The following is a 22,477-nucleotide window of genomic DNA, read 5'->3' as shown; positions in this document are numbered from 1 at the left end:
GACCAACCTCTGGGGTGGAGCCTTAAAGAGACCGACGCCCAGCTGGTGCTAGATCCCAGTGCGGGCCGAGTGGCAAGAGGCTCAAACGCTCTGGCAGGTACACGTTAGAAACTTTATTCTCTGGAAGCTAGGGAGGACTGAGAGCAGGGCTGGGGTCACCCCTTCTCCGGCTCCTCCAGGATTCCCTCCGGGCTGCTCCCACGCTTTTGACTCTGGCCTGATTGCCTCTTTGAGCCCCGACGGCTGAACAGGGATAGCCGTCGCCACAGCACGGTGATCAAAAGGCTCTCGTTAGACTTGCGATCGCGTTGGTTCGTCGAGTCCACATCGGCCTCTCCGGCGTCTGCAAAGGTGATGAGGCCGCTGATCGCCGCTCTCCCCCGCGCCCTCCTGGGCCTTCCCCTTCTCCCATTCCCGGGGACCCCAGGGGTATCTGTGTTCCCACCTTCCCCGACTTCCTCTGATTCGGCCTCCTGGGCCTGCCCACCGGTGTTAAAGTCCTTGTCTTGGCAGCAGCCCATGGCCCTCGCAGCCCAGCACTCCGTGCCACCCACTCCAGCCCACCTGGCTCCGACCAGGCTTTTGTGACGTCAGATATCGCGCCGCCCTAGCTCGGAAAGCAGCCACACCTTTCATTTCTCCCATCACAAAAGGCTCAGGGTCATGATGAGTATCAGTCGTTTATTTACAAAATGAGCTCAGGCTTTTTAGGGGCTGATGGAGCCAGGCCGCTTTTTCTTTTTCCGTCTGGTTTGGAAAGCCCCTGGTGTCTTCTCCAAATCAGGGAGCTTCCGCTTGGCGGCTGCTTCCAAAGAAGCCCAAAGTTCATCTGCCTCTGTGTCTTCTGGAGGTAACTTACTGGGCTCTTGAGGCTCTTGTGGTTCATCCTAGTGAGTAGAGAAAAGCTTAGGAGTCAGGGACACAGTGACAGACCCACAGAGAAGGAGGCTTGAACTGGGAAATCACCTTTCCGAGTAGCACCACTTTTATTTCCTGATCTGGGAAACAATCCCCATCCATGTTCCTGTGTCACCCATGGCTGTAACCTTGGCAGGACTGTAACTATTAACACTCCTCAGGAAAATTAAGAGATGTGGCAGAGAGACGGAGAGTTCCAGATCTGCGTTCCAGCTGCTTCCTTTTTCTCCCCACAGGGAAATAAATCCTCGTATCTTATGCCCTTGGTTCCCACCTTCCCAGACCCAACTGCTCACCTCCCAGTTATCCCTGCTTGACAGGAGAAGGCAGTTCAGTTGAGACTTGAGATAAACCTGCAAGAGATGAGGGGCCTTAAGGACCCAAACATGCTGAAATGTACAGAAACAGGAATGGGGCCTCTGGAGGCAGCAGGCTCTCACCTTGTGCTCCAGGCCTCGTGGATTCTGGATCCTGTGTATCCTCAAGATTCTGTCCAAGCCACAGGAGGCTAGCAGCGGCTTTGAAGGGTGGCACTGCAACCCTCGGACACTGCCTGCCAGCCCCTTCAGACAGCCCAGTAGGCGCCCTGGAGAAGGGGGCAGGCGTCAGTGCCAGCTGGCCAGCCAGCAGCCAGTACCGAGTGTTTACTGTTCAAATCACTACATTTCACTACTTCATCCTCAACATAACGCTGAGATAGAGTTACCATTACAGCTCCATTCCACAGGTGAAGGAACTAAGGCACAGGGAGTTATGGTAATTTGCCCGAGGTCATACAGCTTCTGAATCCACACTCTGAACCCCGACAAATCTGACACCTAAATGAGGGGTCCACCACCCCACTACTGCCTCAGAGGGAATCCTGCCCTCTCCCTCCCCCAGGGCTCCCCAGTCCACTACCTTGCCGAAGGTCAATTTCTGCCAGCTGCCCATGAGTGTTCCCCACAATCACTGAACTGAGGAGGAGACCAGAGGTTAGGTGAGGTCAGCAGGAGCCTCCTGGAGTCCTTCCTGACCCTTCTCTGGCCTGTACACACTCACTTGCTCCCAGGAGTGAGAGTCATAGCCGTCAGTGGGTACTCCCCATAGGTGGCCTCTAGGACCGGCCGGCGCTGCGGGGAGGCTGGATCATACACACGGACCTGGAGGAAGACTGAGGAATCACAAGGGTACTCTCACCCCACAAAGCCCCCCACTGTGGCTTCCCCACACTTCTCCCCCCCTTTGTGTACTGCTTTCCTGCTTATGACCCACTCTTAGGAGAAACTTTCTCATTTGAAATGCACCCCTCTTCTCTTGAGTGTTGGGGGTTGGGGGAGAACTTCTTAGGAGCATACATGGACAGGGCTGAGGGGAGCGGCCCCCCAGGTTAAGAAGCGGCAGCCTTCCCGTGGCCTGCATATGTGACCATTCCATACCCCCATACTCCCATCTTGGGATGGAAGAGCAAGTCAGTCCCATTGTCGAGGGTGCTGAATTTTAAGCACAGAGTTTAGCCTGAACAAGGGAGGAGAGAGTGAGCCCTCATGTGTGCTTGGAGCAGAGCAAAGGAAACAGCAAATACAGTGACCCAGTCCTGCCTGAGCTCCCCAGTTGGGCCCTTTCTACAAAGCTGAGGAGCTGAGGCCAGAGAGGAGTCAAACCGGGGTCCTGAAGCAAATCAGCGGCTGCATGAGGCCCAGAAACCCAGTTCTCTGGACGTGGAGCCCAGTGTCCTCTCACGACACTTGCACCCTGTGACTCTGCCACGAAGGGAACGCTCCCTTCTCTCCTCTCTCCTAGTTGGGAGGAATAGGAAGAGTCACGGTTCACAAAACCCCATGCTGGAATGCGGTAAAAGACGGATATGGAGCAGGCACGGATGGGGAGGTGCTCCCTCCTCTGAGAGTTCAGGGACAGAAGAACAGTGAGCGAGGCCCCTGTGACGAAGGATGGGGACGGAGCCTACACAGGGAAGCTGTTTCCCCAGGAGGCTGCTGGAGTCCAGTAGGAGGTAGGGGTGGGGTGATGCCTCACCTGGTGGTACCCTGTACAGGTGACAAGCTTCTGTGACTCAGGGAGGAACTGTATGTCCTGGTCCCAGATGGGAACACGAAGGTCAAGCCAGTCATTCTGTACCTGGTGGGGTGGGAAGATGGGGAACAGGGTTGTGGGCAGCTCAGGGTGCCCCTTCTTTCAGACCTCCGCCATCAATCCCTAAAGCCCACCTGGTCTCTGACTCATGGTCAGTGACCCCGCCTCCCTGGACCCCAGCCCCAGCCCCTCCCTACCCGTCACTCACGTTCTTGGCTCTGAACACAGGCTCCGCAGACCCCTGCAGATCCCACACCTTTAAAGCATTCTCCTTCCCACCTGTGGCAACTACGTGGGGGTGCGCTGGGTTCTGGCGCATCCTACACACCCCGGGGCCCACCCTTAGTTCCAGGAGCTGGGAAGAACGAGGTGAGATGGGAAACGAGCATCAGTTCCACAGTGCCTAACCCTCCTTGCCCAATGCCCTCGTCCACATGTTCCCCGGGCTCCTGCCTTCCCACAACCGTCAGGATCAGGGCAGGGGAGCCTCACTGGGTCAGAAGACGTCTCCTTGTCACTGTCACCCCAGACTCGCAGAATTCCAGAGTCCACACATGTGATGAGGGTGCTGCAGGCAGAGGAAGGATAGGGTAGAGTTAGGCTGAAAAAAGAACATGGGAGTGTTACCAGTCCTCTTCCTAAGGAAGCTGCTAGGTAACGAGTCTGGGCAGGGTTTGACAGTTTCTGGCTTCCGTGCCTATTGTCTAATTTAATTTTTAAAATTTTATTTATTGATTTTTAGAGACAGACAGAGAGAAAGAGACATCAATTTGTTGTTTTACTAGTTTATGCATTCATTGGTTGATTCTTGCATGTGTCCTGCAGGGGGGGATCGAACCTGCAACACCGACTTATTGGGTATGACAGTGTAACCAACTGAGCTACCCAGCCAGAGCCTGTTATTTAATTTCTTCAACAGAGTGAACGTTTACCGGTTTCATAAGTGGGGAAACTGAAGCTCTAAGCAGTTAGCCCACTCAGCAAAGGTCAGAACCAGAAAGCAAGCCTGTGATACTCCAAAGCAGTGACTTTGTGTTCCACAGCTGGCCCTACAGGCGTTTCTACATCTCAAGTCAGTCGCCAGGGGTCAGAGTCAGTCACTGAAAGGACTGAAATGGGACTGGTCTGGGTTTAGGGTTTGGCCAAAGTCAAACACCAGCTTCTTGTCTCGAGTTCCCTGTTCTGGGTTCTAGGCACTAAATGTCAATCTCTGCAAGAACCCCTCCCAAGAAGCCCAAACAAGTCTCTCCCCAGCAGCTGTACAGTGGGAGCGTACGCCCCTTCTCGCATCTGCCCACCCTCGCCACCTTGGTTCAGCGCCTGCATCACTTGCCGCGGCTGTGACAATGGTCTTCCAGCTGCTCTCGAAGTTCATCCTCCACACTCCCACAGGCTCACAGCTCTGAACACTGCACTGCCCCCTCAAAACCCAACAACCCCACCATCTGCGAAACCAAAGTGCGGATCTCTCAGCCTGGCACCTAAAGCCCTTTACAATGAATCCCAACCTACCTTGCCCACCTTGTAGTGAAATGCTTCCTCAGCATCAACCCCCAAGTGCTATTTATTTTCCCTGAAAGGTATCCTGTAGCCCAACACCAATCCTTGGCCTCTGCCTGGGCAGTAGCCTCTTTCTATAGTATCCTTACCCCTTTCTCCACCTGTCAAAATTCTAATAATTCTTCAAGGCCTACTTCAAACGTTGTACTCCATCCGCAAGAGGTCAGAATTATCACCACCAAACCTACACGCCCTTTTCACAACCTCCTCTCTTCATCTGCGGAAGAAAGTTATGCCAGTAATGGAACCACTAGCACTTTCCTCCTGTCCTTTCCTTTGGGAGCTTCATCACCTTGTTGGTGGTTGTCAGTCGCCATTTAAAAACATCCTCTAAACTACTCAGTGCTCAGGGTCACTCAAAAGGCTTGGGAACCAGGAGAAAATCCCTCGAGGATGTCCGGTTTACCTGCAGCCCTTGCATTTCACTGAATGCATATAACTCACTAGATGTTCTTAAATGTTATAGGAATGAATGAAAGAACACAGGACACAGGTCCCTGTCACCCAGCCCAGGACCGTGTCCCCCTAAGGGTTGGTCACCATTATTCGGCCGTCCTGTGTGAGCCTCAGCGGTGGCCTTAAGCGTTCATTGAGGATCTCGGTCTTACCCGTCGACCTGGGCGAGGCCTCGAAACGTGCCCTCCCCGCCGGGACAGTTCCTCTGGCCCTGGAATATGCCCTCCTGGGTGCTGAAGTGCTTCACCGTCCTGTCAGCACAGCCCACCAGAATCTGCGGGCAGAGAACAGGATGGCGAGGAGAGCGAGGCTACCAGCCCCTCAGCTCCAGCCCAGCCAGCGGCTGCTCACCTGTGTCTCACCGCCCGCGCCCCAGCATAGGGCGCTCACCGCCTCCTCGCGCCGCGGCTGCCCGGTCGCGGTGAAGTTCACCGCCTGTTTACGCTGAAGGTTCACCCCTGCGGGACGCGGGTGTCAGTCGCATCGGGGTCGCGAGCTGGCGACCTCGCCACTTCCCGACACCCGATCCTGTCACCCACCTTTAAGGATCCCAGTCTCAGAGCCGACCCACACATGGTTCCAGCGTGCCCCTGCAGCTGCCATAACGGAGCCTGGCAGCCCACAGCCGCACTTCCGGCGCAGCAACGGCGTCACCCAGGCGCGCGGAGTGGGATCCGGACCAACGCGATTTCTGGGAGTTGGAGGTGCCGGAAGTCTGCCTGTCCGTCGCCTGCTCCCACTAGTTTCGCGATACGAAAACGAAAGGTAGAGACGTTCTTACGGATCTGTAGAGTAACTTAACCAATTCTAACTTAGAATAAAATACATCGTAATAGGACCCCGAAGCCTCTTCGAGCCAGCTCCAGTCCGTCTTCTTGCTGCAAAGTATAATGGTATTTTTTTCTCTGTACAATACTATTGAAGTCACTATTGTGGCGCATGATTTCGAACTCGAAAATAAAAGACACAAAAAGGAGAAAAACAAGAAAAATGAAACAAGGCTTTACAATATCTTTGTTTTGAAAAAGTGGGGATAGATTTTTTTTTAATTTCCTTACACGGAGTTGGGGTAAAAATTACAGCAACTTAGCTTTTGAAAAAGAGTAACGAAAAAAAACCCCACACTATTGCGCTAAATCGTGAGAATACTGCCGATGTCTACTACTAGTCTTGTTCATGAAAAGTAGTCAATAATCACTTTTTCAAAAACTTCTGTTATTGTAAAACCAAAAAAAACTTCAGTAAGTTTAGAAGCTCAAGAATTAGTCTTACTTTTAGACCAGCAATAGTTCCCCCAGAGGGGGTGCACCGTTCCTGGAAGTACTGCAATACCAGGTCGATGCGTGGAGTGGACGGAGCAAGCCCCTATTCCATCTCCTAACTCCAAAAATCCATTTAATATATTGTCCTCGGATAGAGGACGTATCAGATATTAAACTGATAAGAACAGATACTACACTTGATCTTAGCCAAAAGGCCGAGAAGCGATACTGCACCGTTGCACTCTGGGCCAGGCTTACCATGGTTTTAGCTTTTACGTTTGTGGCGACTTTAATGGCCTAATGATTGGATTCCTTTTTAATATGTAGTTTTTCCTACTCTCAATTCTTAGTATTCTTATTTCAAAATAATAGCACGTTTTTGGAAAACAGACCTTAAAATATGGTTCTCTACTGCTTTTCCTACTTGCTCAATCCTGGGTGTTTTGCATAAACCCGCCCTTCCAGTTTTGAACGTTTTGAGGATTGGTCCACATACAAGTCCTGATTTCAATGACCACGTGGTCTCTTTTTCCCTAGATTGTGGCTCCAGTCTCCCTCCCTAAAAGCTTTTCCAGAGCCACGGGGCACGGCCTGGCGGTGGTCTTCGTCAGTGGGTTGCAGGTGCGGCGAGTGGCTGTGTGCGCTATGCGGGACAGGTTCGGAGCGGCCACGGTCCGGGAGCACAGGCTTTGGAGTCCAAGTTGCTGATTTGGGATCCCTGCTTGCTGTAGGGGCCACCAAAATGTCTGGACAACCGTGGTACAAGGGAGGTTAAGGGGAACAAGGAAAATGGAGAAGTACAGAGCTGCATAACAGGATGCTTGCTTAAGCTTAGGGCGAGTGGAGGACAGAATGTGGTGGGCAAAGATTAGATAAACAACTAACCGCTCCTAGCTGAGAAAGTTATTTTTGGCCCTAGAAACTACCCGCCAAGATCTGCCCGCCAACAACTACCTCTACCAATCAGAAACTCCTGTTTTGTGTGAATAAGCCAATGGCTAACAGCCATATCTGCTTCTGTAACCCGTGCTTGCTTGCTAGCTTCTATAAAACCCCCAATAGTCTGTAAGCCAGGCGCGACTTCCATTTCGGCGGCGCTGCATAGCCGCGAGACTACGGTCTCATTTGGGAAGCTCGCCCCTGCGCAGGTAAAACTTGGCCAATAAATTAGACATCAAGCTGATCTCAGTGTTCGGAGATTTCTTTCACTCGCAACTTGAATACAACATTTGGAGGCCCCAGCGAGATTGAAAGAGAGCCTTCGGAGGCTGAGAAAGTGAAACCCGGGTAAGCTTGCCGCGGAATTTGGTTTGGGAGTCTAGACTCATTAGAGCCGCGAGGTGGTAGGCGAGACGTCGCCGGTAGTCCACCCGCGGGGTTCTCAAGGAGAGGACGCTCTCGAGAACCGGAGGTTTTGCTTTCGCGACTGGGTCGCATTTGGTAATTGGTTTCGATTTGCGCCGCGACTGAACGCGCTAGCGAAGTCTGTGTGTGTGGAGAGACTGAGGTGTGCCGCGGCCTGATTGTGCGTGAGTGAAAAGAGTGGAGGCACCGCTGGGCTAGAAAGCACATGCCCGGAGTGAGAGACTCTTGCTGTGTTCAGACTTTTTTTTGGTCTTGCCTTCGTTGCGTGGTTTGTCTTTGTAATTACTGCTTTAATCCTAGAAGCCCCATACCCGCTCAACATGGGACAAGGAGGCTCCACCGCGAGTACTGCCCTGGAGTGCTTGCTAAACAACTTTTCTGACTTTCAGAATCGCGCTCGGGGCTACGGAGGTCCTCCACCCGACCCAGAGACCCTGCGAACTTTCAGTGAACTTGAGTGGCCGACCTTTGACGTAGGGTGGCCCACGGAGGGGACCTTTGATTTGCCCCTCCTGTTCGCGGTCCGGCGGGTGGTGTATGCGACCCCCCACCCAGATCAGGTGGTCTACATAGATGTGTGGGTAGACATAGCCACTGACCGTCCTGGGTACATCCGCCGGTGCCAGTCTAATGGGCAGGGAAGGAAAAGGGCTCTCTGTGTGGCAACGGCACCTAGGCAGACCCCTCACTCTCAGAAAGGAAAAGGGCGCCGGCCTCAGCAAAGTCAGGGGAACGGGGGAGGGAGGAAGTTATATCCTGTTCTGCCCGAAGTACCAGAAGATCCGCTGTTAGCTCCCTCCGCTCCTCCCCCGTATCACCAGCCTCTGCCAGACTCCTCGGGCGGAGGGAGAGGGAATCCAGAGCCCGCCTCATACGCGCGGTGGTGCACAATATGGGGGTACAGGTTTGGCGCCGAGGCCGGATGGCGCCGCCATTTTGCCACTCAGGGAGGTGCCACCAGCTCCGGACGCCCCGTTACATGCACCACCGCGGCTGGTCTATGTCCCTTCCTCTACTAGTGATTTATACAATTGGAAGCTGCAGAATCCCCCGTTTTCTGAAAAGCCACAGGGATTAATTTCCTTGCTAGAGACCATATTTAGAACCCACCAACCAACGTGGGATGACTGTCAGCAAATACTGCAAACCTTATTCACCTCAGAGGAGAGAGACAGAATAATGAGAGAAGCTGTCAAAGCGGTCATGGGAGAAGAGGGAGAGACCGCAGTAGGGAGGAGGGAGGTGCAAGATATATTACCTGAACAACCCCCGAATTGGGACCCCAACACGAGTGGGGGAAGGGATGCACTACTCCAATACCGCCGGGCTCTGTTAAGGGGGTTAAAGGCAGCAGCCAAGAAACCAACAAATTTTAGTAAGGTTAGTGAAGTAGTTCAAGGGAGAGAAGAATCCCCAGCTAGTTTTCTAGAGAGGCTGACAGAAGCCTACCGGGTATACACCCCATTGGACCCACAGGCCCCAGAGAACAGGCGGCTTTTAAACATTGCCTTTGTGACCCAAGCAGCTCCTGATATTAGAAAGAAATTGCAAAAGATTGAAGGATTTGAAGGAGAAAATATCAGCAAGCTTGTAGAAATTGCTCAGAAAGTATATGTGAACAGAGATGACCCAGAAATAGGAAAGGCAAAAGAAGTAGCAAAGATCCTAATTGCAGCCCAGGCAGGCCCAAGACAGGATAGAGGGAAAAGAAAGCCGAAAGGCCAGTGGCCCAGAGTAGACAAAGACCAGTGTGCATTTTGCAAAGAAAAAGGGCATTGGAAGAAAAATTGCCCCAAATTGCACGCAAAAGAGACTAGCCCCGCGGTGCTGCTTCAAACCTTGGACTGACGGGGCCAGGGCTCCATATCCGTCGGCTCCCAGGAGCCCATGGTCACCTTGAATGTCGAAGGGAAACCTGTAGACTTCCTGGTCGACACGGGAGCCACTTTTTCTGTTTTAACGCAGCCTCGGGGGCAAATCCAAAAGGCAACCACGAAGATCGTAGGGGCAACGGGTAAGGCCGAAACATATCCCTGGACGGCGGCCAGGATTACCAACTTGGGGCGAGGGACTATTACTCACTCCTTCCTAGTTATCCCAGACTGTCCATATCCGTTACTCGGGAGAGATTTGTTACAGAAGCTCCAGGCTACCATAAGCTTCGGTCCAGCAGAAACATCGGAGGGAACCAGTGTGAAGGTAACAGTTCCCTTATCTGAAGAATACCTGCTGACGGTACTCCCAGACGGTGAGAAAGATGGGAATACAGCACTGGGAAATCTGCAAACCCGAGTACCAGGGGTGTGGGCGGAAACGAACCCGCCAGGGCTGGCTGTCCATCAGGTACCGGTACTAGTCCAGTTGGCCAGCAATGCGCAGCCGGTCCGAATCAGACAGTACCCGGTCCCGGCACGGGCCAGACAGGGGATTGCGGGACACTTGCAACGCCTACTAGAGACTGGCATTCTGAGAAAATGCCAGTCCGCATGGAACACCCCCCTTCTCCCCGTCCAAAAGCCAGGAACCCAAGACTACAGGCCGGTGCAGGACTTGCGGGAGGTAAACGCCCGAGTTGAAACAATACACCCTACTGTGCCAAACCCGTATACCCTCCTGAGCTCGTTGCCCCCAACCCATACCTATTATTCTGTCTTAGATTTGAAGGACGCCTTCTTTTGCATACCTCTGGCCGCCCAGAGCCAGGACATTTTTGCCTTTGAATGGAATGACCCTGAGAATGGACTGGTGGGGCAGTTCACGTGGACCAGACTACCCCAAGGGTTCAAGAACTCACCAACCATTTTCAATGAGGCTCTAAGTAAAGATCTCCAGGGGTTCAGAGAGACCCATCCATCAGTAGTTCTCCTTCAGTATGTAGATGACATCCTAGTAGCAGCCCGGACACAGGAGGACTGTGAATCAGCTACACTGGACCTGCTTCAGGACCTAGAGAGGATGGGCTACCGGGTGTCAGCCAAGAAGGCTCAGATCGCATCACAAACTGTAAGTTACCTGGGGTACGACCTGAAAGGAGGGCTGAGGGCCTTGTCGAAGCAGCGGATCCAGGCAGTCCTGCAGATCCCAGAGCCAACCACCAAGAGACAGGTACGAGAATTCCTGGGGGCTGTAGGCTACTGCAGATTGTGGATACTGGGTTTTGCGGACGTAGCAAAACCCCTGCATGATTTAACCAGAGGCAAGGAAGGCTCCTTTGCGTGGACTGAGGAGGGGAAGCGAGCATTCCTGGCCTTGAAGGAGGCCTTAGTCTCAGCCCCAGCCCTAGCCTTGCCTGATTTGACCAAGCCTTTCCAGCTATATATCGCTGAAAAGGAGGGTACGGCCCTAGGTGTTCTGAGCCAGACTCTCGGCCCATGGAAGAGGCCTGTGGCCTATCTGTCCAAAAAGCTCGACCCAGTAGCGTCAGGATGGCCGGCCTGTTTGAGAGCTATCGCAGCCACGTCACTACTGGTCAAGGAAGCAGGCAAATTGACCCTGGGGCAGGACATACAGGTCATAGGAGAACATTACGTCGAACAGGTCCTACGGTCCCCCCCAGACCGGTGGTTGTCTAATGCGCGGCTGACACAGTATCAGGCACAGCTGCTGAACCCTCCAGCGGTACAATTCCTCAAGACTACTGCCCTGAATCCAGCCACCCTGCTGCCAGTACCAGACTCCACTGTGATCCACAGTTGTAAGCAAATCCTCGACACAGTGACTGGCTCCCGCCCGGACTTAAGGGATCAGGCGTATGAAAAGGTAGACCTGACCCTCTTTACTGATGGGAGCAGTTTTATCAAGGAAGGACAGCGGTATGCAGGGGCAGCAGTGACCACAGAAGATAAGGTCCTGTGGCAAAGGGCACTGCCTGCTGGGACCTCTGCGCAAAGGGCGGAACTGATAGGGCTGACCAGGGCCCTAGAGATAGCTGAGGGAAAAGTTGCCAACATTTATACTGACAGCCGCTATGCTTTTGCCACAGCCCATATCCATGGAGCCATCTACAGAGAGAGAGGCCTCCTAACCGCAGGAGGAAAAGACATTAAAAACCGTGAGGAGATTCTCTCTCTCCTAGAGGCCATCTGGTTACCTAAGAAAGTTGCCATTATCCATTGTAGAGGCCATCAGAAAGGAGAGTCTCCAATAGTAAGAGGAAACAATCTGGCTGATGCTGCCGCCAGAGAGGCCGCCGCAAGCGCAGGGAGTAACTTGCTCCCTCTAATACCTCAGCCAGAATTGCCCCCAAAACCCATGTACTCTACAGAAGAGGAGCAAGAAGGAACCAAATTAGGAGGAACAAAAGATAAAAATGGATGGATAGTACTCCCAAGTACAAAGTTATACCTACCACAAGGAGTATTAACAAAAGTTGCCCAGGACATTCATACTAGCACCCATTTGGGACAGAACAAACTAGAACTGCTAATCAGGAAGCATTATCTAGGACCACACCTAAGAGAGATAATCCACTCCATCACCTCGCGGTGCAAGACCTGTGCAAAGGTGAACGCCCAGAACCAGAAATTGCCCCGTTTCGTGAGGCATCGGGGAAATGCCCCAGGAGAACTATGGGAAATTGATTTCACTGAGATGCCTAAAGGGAAGTCAGGTTATAGCTATTTGCTAGTATTGGTGGATACATACTCTGGATGGGTAGAAGCCTTTCCCACTAGGGGAGAGACTGCTTCTACAGTTTGCAAGATCCTAGTGAGAGAGATTATACCCAGATATGGGATACCTATAGCCATAGGATCTGATAATGGTCCAGCATTTATATCCAGAATCTCACAAGAACTAGCAGATAGATTAGGTATCAATTGGAAACTCCATTGTATTTATAGACCTCAGAGTTCAGGGCAAGTAGAAAGAATGAATAGAACGCTAAAAGAAACCTTGATAAAATTAAGAGAAGAGACCGGCGAAAATTGGGTAGAGCTTATCCCTTTCGCCCTCTTTCGGGTGAGATGTACCCCCTATATTAAGGGTTGGGCACCTTTTGAAATATTATATGGACAGCCAGTGCCTTTGATCCCTAAGCTGACCACAGAAGAGATAGAAGTTACTAACTATAACTTCCTCAAGTCCTTACAGGCACTGCAAGAGATCCGGAGTGAAGTGCGTGCCTTCCAACACGCCCAACGCCTAGAATCAGAAGAAAAACAGAAAGAGAAGGCCGAACAGCCGGAGCCTGGACAGTGGGTATGGATCCTTAATCATCGGAGGGGAAACCTGGAACCTCGCTGGACAGGACCATATCAGGTACTGTTGAGCACACCCTCCGCTGTACGAGTAGCAGAGAAACCCTACTGGATCCACCTGTCCCACAGTAAGGCAGCCCAACCACCTGAAGAAGAACCACGGACATGGCGGGTCCGCCAGGACTCAGACAAACCCTTAAAACTCTCCTTGTCACGTATTTGAAACTCCTGGCTATCGGTAGCGTCCTAAACCAAAGCCTAGAACAGCAAGAATGGGTGCTTATAAGAACGGCTGACGGGACAGTAATCGCCACTAACTATACATGGGGAAGCGCCCCCGTTACCCTAAAAGCGGACTTCTCGCGATTCTTTGAAGAAAAACTCTGTGATCATGGTAGACTCCTCTCTATCCACCCGCATAAATCCAGCCCCCTTGAAGGAGTTTCTAAGGGGTTAGGGAACACTTGTGAGGATGATGGGGAACATGACTTAAATCGAGACTTGTTCTACACCTCCTATTACGGGTGTCCGGAGCCCCCTTCTGGGAAGCGGTACACATGTGGGTCTCACGGAGATTATTACTGCAAGGCCTGGGGCTGTGAGACCCTTACTGATGGTGGCTGGAATCCAGGAGGAGGAAAGGACAAACACATTCTCCTCATCCGAGATAAAAGCAGGGCACCAAAGACCATGCAAGATACAGCCTGCAGGGCAGGTAGGTGCAACCCGACTTCTGTGGTAGTTTTGAACCCGCAGGACCCTGTGTGGATGAGAGGCCGCACCTGGGGTCTTCGACTTTATGTAACAGGCATAGATCCAGGAACTTTCTTTACAATTAAACTACTGCCCACCCGGGAAGGCCGCTACTAAGGGGAGGAATGGGAAGGCTACCACCCCGCTTACCTAAATCCACCACCAGACCAGCGAGGCAGGATAGGACCTCCCCAACGCCTATAGCATCTACGGGAATAGGCGCCAACCAAAGTGAGACTATAGAACCCCCTCAATCTGAAGGCGAAGGCCAATCAGGGCCTCCCCTAGGAGATCCGGTGCCCCTAATAGAGAAACCACATCACCAAGGAGAATCAGCATTAAGTTTGGTAGAACGAGTATTTCCATATATCAACAGCACCCAGCCTGACATCACTGAGTCTTGCTGGCTTTGCCTTAGCCCTCGACCCCCATTCTATGTAGGTTTAGGGGCCAATATCACCAGTGACATCATACCCAAAGCACAACCCCTTCCCACGGGTGGCCCGGTAAACGGCTTGCAACAGTGTGAATCTGAAAGTACCCTTACATTAGCTGAGTTCCATGGGCAAGGCACTTGTTATTTGCTAGCGAACTATACCCTGGGCTCGAACTACAGCGATTATTGCCTCAACCAGGTGCATCTGCCGGGAAATCCTAGCAATTTGACTGTCACAGTAGCTCCAGAAGGATTCTGGTTTGTCTGCACTCAAGGTATCTTTAAATGCCTAATACCTATTAACCCTGAGCTTTGTGTTAGTGCTTACATCATTCCCCAAGTATACCTATATGGAGGAAACCCAGAGTTTCTGATACAAGCCCCCTCCCGGGTCAAGCGAGTCCCATTGCTAATTCCCATCGTCGCCACCATCAGTGTCCTGGGGTCAGCTGCAGTAGGGACAGGAGCATTAATCCATGGAGAAAATAATCTTAGAGCACTGTCCCAAACTTTCTCTAAAGACCTCACCTTGCTCCAAGAGCAAGTAGAGTACTTAGAACGTCAGGTAGACTCCCTGGCAGAAGTAGCACTCCAGAATCGAAGGGGGCTAGACCTAGTTTTCCTACAACAAGGAGGAGTATGTGCAGCTCTAGGAGAAGATTGTTGTTTCTATGCCAACCACTCAGGAATAATTAGAGAAAGCATAAGAGTGCTCACCAAGCGGCTCAAAGACAGAGAGCAAGAAAGTGAGTCATCCGCCTGGTATTCTTCTCTATATAAGACCTCACCCTGGCTGACCACACTGATATCCGCCTTAGCTGGACCTCTAATTCTCCTTCTATTGGCTCTGACTATAGGACCAATAATTCTGAATAAGCTCCTAGCCTTTATTAAAGACAGAGTTGAGACAGTAAAACTCATGGTTTTGTCTCAGCCCTATACAATCCTTCCACAAGAAGAACGTGAGTCAAAGGTTTGACTAATATAGAAGAGAAGGAGGGAATGTAGGGGCCACCAAAATGTCTGGACAACCGTGGTACAAGGGAGGTTAAGGGGAACAAGGAAAATGGAGAAGTACAGAGCTGCATAACAGGATGCTTGCTTAAGCTTAGGGCGAGTGGAGGACAGAATGTGGTGGGCAAAGATTAGATAAACAACTAACCGCTCCTAGCTGAGAAAGTTATTTTTGGCCCTAGAAACTACCCGCCAAGATCTGCCCGCCAACAACTACCTCTACCAATCAGAAACTCCTGTTTTGTGTGAATAAGCCAATGGCTAACAGCCATATCTGCTTCTGTAACCCGTGCTTGCTTGCTAGCTTCTATAAAACCCCAATAGTCTGTAAGCCAGGCGCGACTTCCATTTCGGCGGCGCTGCATAGCCGCGAGACTACGGTCTCATTTGGGAAGCTCGCCCCTGCGCAGGTAAAACTTGGCCAATAAATTAGACATCAAGCTGATCTCAGTGTTCGGAGATTTCTTTCACTCGCAACTTGAATACAACACTTGCCAGTTCCTGTTTTAGGTTCTGTAGGCTGCTCTCTCCTAAGTGGGGAAATCATGACGCGCGTAGTGGGTGTTTATGAGCAGTGAGGACACACATTGAAGGTTGGCCTTTAGGACTGAATGCTGCTGGCATGGGCTCTTTGCTGTGCTTCCCCCGCTGACTTGTCACATCCGCCCCCACCCCTTATATCTTGCCGTGCACCCTTCAACAGAGGGGAAACCCTGCACTGAGAAAGACATTTCAGAGGTTCCTGATTCTTAAATCAGGATCCAGCAGTGGGAGAGGGGGGTGAGGCCAGGGTAGGTCCAATCTGAGTGGGAATTTCTATAGGCTCAAAGCAAAGCACGGCTGTATGAAAGGGATTATATATCAGGTCCCTGAGAAAGGACTTGAGGTCCCGTTTCCTTGGAAACTATATTCATATAAATGTGGCATGTTCTGTCGGAAACCTCCTGAACTGAAGTGCTGCTGCTGGGCTGGAAGTAGAGGCCTGGGTTCTGTATCAAAGGTACAGGCACGGCTGAGAACCTTCAGGCAACAGACTCAATCCAGCCCTGGCTGGCATACCTCAGCAGATTGAGCGCAGACTACAAACCAAAGCATCGCAGGTTCAATTCCCAGTCAGGGTACATGCCTGGGTGCAAGCCATGGCCCCCATATTAAATTGATGTTTCTCTCTCCCTCTCTCCCTCCCTCCCTCTCTCTCTCTCTCCCCCTCCCTTCCCTCTCTAAAAATAAGTAAATAAAATCTTAAAAAATTCCATTTTCACTAATATAATTTCAACTACCAAGGTTTCTGATAATCCAGAAGTAGTAAAGCCCAGAGCCTCCAGGGAGGGGCTAAATTAAGAGTGTGGTCTGCATAATGATGCCCCCCCAACCCCCCCCACAAGAATTCTTACAACCTCAGAATGTGTTAATTTACATGATTAAGGCTTTTGAGAAAGATTATCCTGGATTATCTGGTGGGCCCACCGGTATCATCACAAGGCCCTCAGGAATAGGAGGCATCAGGCTCAGTATCAGAGTGATGCAGCATTAAGAAAGATTTGATGAGCCATTGCTAACTGAAGATGGCAGAGGGTCATGCCTGGTGGCCTCTAGAAGCTGGAAAATCCTAGGAAATGAATTGCTCTTGGAGCCTAGGCCCTGCTGACACAGCTTGATTTTAGCCCATTGAGATCCATTTTGGATTTCTGACTTCCATTTGTTTTAAGCTACCGAGTTTACAGTATTTGTTACAACAGCAATAAAAAAACTAATACAAGGGCAAAAACAAAATTCAGTTTCTTTCAATCTCATCCTTCTCCAAATTCTGCAAGACCTAACCTGGGGCAAGCTATAGCCCTGGGCAGAGCAGGTTCCAGTCCTGGCCAGGGCACAGCGAGCATGATCGGCCGAGCACAGATCTCCAAGTGGGCAGATCTTCGGCTGGGTGTTCACATTCAGCAGTAGCCCTGTTCCGCCTCTGAAGCCAAGGCAAGTGAGGAGTGGCTCCTTCACTCTCCTCCTACTGCTCCCTGCTTGCCTTGTCCTGCATGGGTCTAGGAGGCTGATAGTGAGGGCTTCACAAGAACTTGGAAATACATGTGCTCCCTGGGAGGCCCTTTGTCCATTTCTTTATACTTATTGAGGAGGTACTCCACAATGATAAAGAAAATCAGATCTGTCTAGCTTTGGTTGCATCACCTCCTTGCTGCGTTTCCCACATTTGGGTTAACAGTAGTCTCCAGACTCCCAGAGCTAATAGCCTGGTCTGATGGTTATATCCCCAGGGGCTGACAGCTGACCCCCTCCTCTCCTATTCTGTGATGATGGGCAATTAATCTGTTGCTTGCCTCCATTTCTTCCTCTTATCCAAGGACATTTCTGGCACCTGTCTTCCCCGGCTGGGGAGAGGACGAGATGAGGTAATGCACACAGTGGCTGGTGTGTAGCTAAAACTCAGCACAGCTGCTTTTGGTCATTTCCAGTCCATTCTGATCTCTTTGTAGCTTTGACACAGCATCAGTCATGTGTGCGTGTGAGTGCTCCCCCCTGGTTACCAGACCAGTGCTCTGTGGGCCCTCCCCCTGCCTGCAGGGCCATTCTCCTCTGCTGTCCCCCATCCCACAAACCCTATCCTGACAGGGGCCTTTCTCATTAGGTCCACTTCCAGGACCAGCCCTCCCACTCCCATGGCTATATTAGTTGACAACTCCCAAATCTGTGGGGCTACCACTTAATGGACAAAACCAGTATTTTAAGTTGCCTTCTTATACTGACATGAAATGCATAGTTGGACTTCTGTATCTGTGGGTTCCACATACAGACTAAACCAACTGCAGATGGAGGTTTTTTTTTTTTTTTAAACCAGTACAGGTCTTTATTTTACACTTGTGCCATGAATTCATGGGGAAGGGGTTCCAGCGGTCCTAGCTCCTTTTCATTGGTCCTCAGTGTGCTTCTCTGGGTACAGCAGACTAAACCCCAGATGGAAGCTATTTTTAAAAAGGCTTCATCGCTGCTTGCACGTACCACACGTAACATCTATGGCAGTTGCATCTGCACTGAACACAGAACGTCAGTCCCTAAACAATGTAGTACAACTACTTACATAGCATTTTCCAGAGGTGATTTGAAGCAGGTTGTGCCTAGGTCACATGCAATTACTTTATTTTTAGAGGGCAAGGAAGAGAAACATCAATGCGCAAGAGATACATTGCTTGGCTGCCTCTCCCACGGCAACCAGGGCATGAAACCCAGGAATGTGCCCTGACTAGGAATCAAACTGGTGACCTTTCAGTTCACAGCCTGGCACTCAGTCCATTTCGCCACACCAGCAAGGGTGGCAAGTGCACTTTAGACCAAATATTGATCCTTAGACTTTGATATCCATGTGGAGCCTGGAACTAATAACCCAGGGTAGAGGGAGGACTGTACCCTAGAACTTACCGAGGCCCTGAATTCATAATTTGGTATCCACACTGTCAAGGATTGGGAAATGTAAGGATGGTCCTTATCTGACAACTGTCAGAAGTGTCAGGTAGAGTGGGGGCCCATGTGCATGTTAACCAATCACTGACCTAACCCGTACACACACACCCACACAACCCTCCCCATGCTGTGTGCCTCTGCCCTCACTTCATCCCCAAACCCAGCTTGCCCAGGGCCAAATCAGAGACACACTCCCAACAACCGATGTAGCTCAGCTGGTTTGGCATTGTCCTGCAAAGTGAAAGGTCACTGGTTTCATTTCTGGTCAGGGCACAGGCAAGGGGTACCTGATCAATGTTTCTCTCCTTCCCTTCCCATTAAAAAGAATAAGTGAGAAAATATTTGAAAGCATCAGTTATATGTGAGGACAAGCAACCCATTGGGATAAGACTAATTTCTCAAGTAGCCATTTGCATTTGCTCCGTTCATGGAGATCAAGATGGATATTCAATGCTCAATCGCTGAACAAGCGTTCACCTGAGCACCCCGACTAGACACCCTAAAAACTGAACCCAGTTTAGGTAAACAAACAGACCCACCAAACACACCAATCACAATAAAGTTTAAATCTTTTATTTATAAAGACCGAGATGATTATGTGTAAATTTGAACAGCCAGAGTATACAAGAAATTCCTTGAAAATTCGTTTTTTTGATGTTTTGGAAGTGTTGGCATCCTACAGAGAAAAAGAAAAGTGAGTTTTCTTACTGGATGGGCAAGAACATGCACTGAGTGTTTACAAGGAGCTAACCTTTAAACCAATTTACAACCCTAGGAGCTTTCTGTTTATTACGTCAGCACTTTAACACCAATACACAAGCAGATACCTACCATTATATACATTTGTTCTTTTAGACCTGGAAAAAAAGAACAAATTTTCAGTAAGTGACTTATTCTTCCCTTTCCCATGTTTAGAAATCCTTATGACCCCTCAGACAGTTCCTTCTGGAACAAACTTTCCTCTTCTCCCCCAGCCAGCCCCAGTGGGTTCACCTTTACAGGCTCTGGGACTAGAACAGGAGGTAAGACATGTGAATGTTTCATCACTGGGAAATTTCAGCTCGGCCCACACCTTTCATCTGAATTTACTCACCTCTAACTTCAGCATGAAGTTGAGCAGAGATATGGCTTACACATTCCCTGCAAAAGAATGGAAATTAAGTCTCTCAACCAGCCCTGGGAACCCGTTTGGGGGGAAGACACACCTGTATAGGATACGTTAGGTTTCAATGCACACGTTTTTCAGGAACTAGGAAGTTCTCTAAAAAATTTCCTATTGGCTGAACAGCCTACTCGATTACCTTCCCATTGTCAACTTCCACTCCAAGGCAAGCTCACAGCTCAGAAATACCTTTCAGTCACAATGATCAGACTGGGGCGGTATTAAACTCATCACTGGTGAGTGACCCAAAAAGCGCAACACACACAACCACGACAAATTTTATATGTCGGCCATAGACTGTAAGCGTTGCAGAGAAATTTACCTCAAATCATTCTTCGGCTCCAAGGAGTTGCTGCACCTGAAACAAACAAGACTGAGTTTGGCAATGTGCAACTTCCTGCACTGGAAGCTGTTCCCACCTCAGCCAGGTCCTAGAAAATCAGATTTCCGAGTCTCAACAGCAAGTTGTCAGCCGAACGAGATTCCATGTAAGTCATCATGTATATAGGCCAAAAAGGGCATTTTTCTACCCACCATGCTGTTTGCACCAACACACATGGAAACCACTCACCTTTGAGTAGATAAGCAGATTACTGGTAACAGTGCCTAGGGAAAGACAAAGCTGGGATTAATAAAAACTCCTTAACGAGGTACCTCCTCCTCCTCCACTACTGGCTTCTCCAGTTTCTCAGGTGTTCATATGTTTTCATTATGTAAATCATAGTGAGCTAGTTTGATTCATCACAGAAACTGACTACTGGGAGGCACAAGCCTGGAATTAATCGACTAACCTTTTTTAACCTTGGAGGCTTTCCAGTAGTGCACAGGATCCAGCTGCTCCTAAACGAGATCATGTAAATCAATAAAATATCTAACACAGCTGAAGCTATTCATAACCATGGTTACTGGATAGCCGCCCCCCGACCCCAAGAAAAGCTAACGCTATCCACAAGTATCTGTCGTACCTCAGACAGTTCCTTAGGGAACAAATTCTCATCCTCTCTCCCAGCCAGCCCCAGTGGGTTCACCATTACTGGCTCTGGGGCTAGACTGGGGTAAGACAGGATGCTTGCTCTCCTCACTGGCACTGGACTCAGAGCAAACCACAACCAAGTTACAAGACACTCACCGCTTCCAACTCTTCCCAAGAGTTCAACCCTGGACAGATCAGTGGGCATCTAGGGGAGGCAAAAAAAGCAATGAAAATCACTGTGAGAACAAGAGAAACCAGAACGCTATATGGGCCAATCAGGGCTCTGGTAACACACACACCCCATGTTGCTAAGTTATCCTTTGGATAATGACTGGGTTCACATATGTTAATTTACTTCAGTATTGGGAGAAGCTACTTACCATTAAGATAGGTGAATATATATCATCAGGACAACCTGTAAACAAGAAGCAAGTAATTACTTTAAAAATGTTAAGAATGGGTTGCGATTTCTTCATGTAACAGATACTGCCATCAGAACTCTAACATGCTATTACCTGTCACACCTCACAGAGTATCAGCATAACAATTCAAATCATCTGACAGTGCCACGTGAGCGAGGGAAAAAATTACACCCTCAAAAACCAATTGTACTACTGGATTGTCCTCTCCCTCCCCAATAAAGTCATTCCAAGAGAAACACGCTGGAAGGAGACACTGCTCCATCGACCAGTTGCTCTCCTGGCTTTGGGGAACGCTGGAGAGAGGACACCCCAATCCTTCATTTGAACAGTTACCTGCAGTCACCTTGGGAAGCAGCTGAATTCCTCAGGATTGATGAGGCGATGATGCTAGGAACAGAAAAAAAGAGGCATTGCAGGTACCCTGGAAGAGCCACTCAAAGACCCTTGGGTCTTCTCAGCTCACTTCTCAGTAGAGTAAGATGACATCACTTTTAAGTTCAGTCATATGCTTGTCATTTTGTGTTCATCACGGAGTGGCCAGCCCAACTGGTCGCCGTCTGGACCCCACCCCCCTACCCGCAACTGCACAACCATTGCATACCCACCTGGAGCACACCCACTGTTATCACCGAGCTGCATGGGGCCGGGTCCTGTGCCATCCTCCCACCTGTAAGCTCTTTTGAACTGAACCGTATCTGAAAAAAACAAAGAGCACCTTTCGCTTAGCCTCATTAACGCCATTAACACTTCACAGTTAAAAAAAAAAAACCCCAAACACATGCGACGGATGGTGCTACTCAGAATGTACAGGTCTCCACTAATCCATCAGAGAGAGAGAGTTCATTTTTTTATCATCCCCGTAGCACCTCCCTTAGGACTTCCCCACACTCAACCCCGGAGAACAGTCGAAAAGGATAGCTTCGAACACTTACTCCAACAAGGGGACTATTTCCGGCTCTTCAGCGTTCAAACGCGCGCCTGAAACCTGCAAACAAGACATTAGGTCAACCCCGGAATATTTAGCAAACGCTTTGTTCTCCGAAACAATGGCTGCACCGGCTGTGCAAGGCCAGTCTCAGAGTTTCTTATCCTCACGGATTTCAGCACAGGTCTGTGAAAAGGTTCTCATCACAGAGAGGGCCGCCGGCACCGCCCGCCACAGCCATTTTGTCCTTCACAAAGCACTGGAGCCGCCAGAGGCCTGGAGGCCATGGTCACGCCGGCCCAGTCCCCCACCCTCAGACAGGTGCAACAAAGAGGACGGCCCAAAGGGCGCCACAAGCACGCGGCCCGGGGTAGCGACACACAAAAGACCTTACCGAGAGGAGCAGAAAAACGAGACCTGAAGTGCACAGCGAGGCGCTTAAATACCACCTCGCAGAGACCCACGGGATTTGAGGGCGGGACTGTGGCGGGC

At 50.4% G+C, this 22,477-nt stretch overlaps 2 protein-coding genes, 1 long non-coding RNA gene and 9 other non-coding genes across 12 annotated transcripts; all 12 read right to left on the bottom strand.

Annotated features, from left to right (window-relative positions):
• Positions 1-98: 98 nt before the first annotated feature.
• Positions 99-555, bottom strand: TEX54 (testis expressed 54). The gene is made up of 2 exons (XM_045854729.1): positions 446-555; positions 99-343 (listed from the first exon to the last, which is right to left on the bottom strand). The coding sequence occupies exons 1-2, from the start codon at positions 519-521 to the stop codon at positions 156-158; spliced, it is 264 nt and encodes an 87-aa protein (XP_045710685.1). The 5' UTR covers positions 522-555; the 3' UTR covers positions 99-155.
• Positions 556-661: 106 nt separating this feature from the next.
• WDR74 (WD repeat domain 74) lies at positions 662-6,481 on the bottom strand. The gene is made up of 12 exons (XM_045855083.1): positions 6,280-6,481; positions 5,547-5,746; positions 5,359-5,465; positions 5,160-5,281; positions 3,484-3,559; positions 3,200-3,346; positions 2,935-3,036; positions 1,960-2,060; positions 1,819-1,874; positions 1,359-1,504; positions 1,215-1,271; positions 662-887 (listed from the first exon to the last, which is right to left on the bottom strand). The coding sequence occupies exons 2-12, from the start codon at positions 5,608-5,610 to the stop codon at positions 708-710; spliced, it is 1,158 nt and encodes a 385-aa protein (XP_045711039.1). The 5' UTR covers positions 5,611-5,746; positions 6,280-6,481; the 3' UTR covers positions 662-707.
• On the bottom strand, positions 6,306-6,496 carry LOC123829636. The gene has a single exon (XR_006787639.1). It is a non-coding gene; the product is annotated as a U2 spliceosomal RNA (small nuclear RNA).
• A 12,558-nt stretch (positions 6,497-19,054) lies between these two features.
• On the bottom strand, positions 19,055-22,448 carry LOC123829426. Its single transcript, XR_006787604.1, has 12 exons — positions 22,380-22,448; positions 21,993-22,045; positions 21,666-21,755; positions 21,394-21,447; positions 21,019-21,053; positions 20,795-20,843; positions 20,457-20,505; positions 20,237-20,271; positions 19,988-20,023; positions 19,597-19,643; positions 19,335-19,360; positions 19,055-19,179 (listed from the first exon to the last, which is right to left on the bottom strand). It is a non-coding gene; the product is annotated as an uncharacterized LOC123829426 (long non-coding RNA).
• On the bottom strand, positions 19,430-19,555 carry LOC123829625. Its single transcript, XR_006787628.1, has one exon. It is a non-coding gene; the product is annotated as a small nucleolar RNA SNORD22 (small nucleolar RNA).
• On the bottom strand, positions 19,839-19,906 carry LOC123829624. Its single transcript, XR_006787627.1, has one exon. It is a non-coding gene; the product is annotated as a small nucleolar RNA SNORD31 (small nucleolar RNA).
• Positions 20,100-20,169, bottom strand: LOC123829623. The gene has a single exon (XR_006787626.1). It is a non-coding gene; the product is annotated as a small nucleolar RNA SNORD30 (small nucleolar RNA).
• On the bottom strand, positions 20,349-20,415 carry LOC123829618. Its single transcript, XR_006787622.1, has one exon. It is a non-coding gene; the product is annotated as a small nucleolar RNA SNORD29 (small nucleolar RNA).
• Positions 20,627-20,752, bottom strand: LOC123829626. Its single transcript, XR_006787629.1, has one exon. It is a non-coding gene; the product is annotated as a small nucleolar RNA SNORD22 (small nucleolar RNA).
• LOC123829619 lies at positions 21,126-21,200 on the bottom strand. Its single transcript, XR_006787623.1, has one exon. It is a non-coding gene; the product is annotated as a small nucleolar RNA SNORD28 (small nucleolar RNA).
• LOC123829620 lies at positions 21,522-21,595 on the bottom strand. The gene has a single exon (XR_006787624.1). It is a non-coding gene; the product is annotated as a small nucleolar RNA SNORD27 (small nucleolar RNA).
• LOC123829622 lies at positions 21,853-21,923 on the bottom strand. The gene has a single exon (XR_006787625.1). It is a non-coding gene; the product is annotated as a small nucleolar RNA SNORD26 (small nucleolar RNA).
• Positions 22,449-22,477: the final 29 nt, after the last annotated feature.

Source organism: Phyllostomus hastatus, unplaced genomic scaffold (genome assembly GCF_019186645.2).
Source record: "Phyllostomus hastatus isolate PE091 unplaced genomic scaffold, TTU_PhHast_1.1 phas_scaffold_11, whole genome shotgun sequence".
Classification (NCBI taxonomy): Eukaryota; Metazoa; Chordata; class Mammalia; order Chiroptera; family Phyllostomidae; genus Phyllostomus; species Phyllostomus hastatus.
Note: the sequence above shows the minus strand (reverse complement) of the source record. Positions and strands in the feature narration are given on the sequence as shown.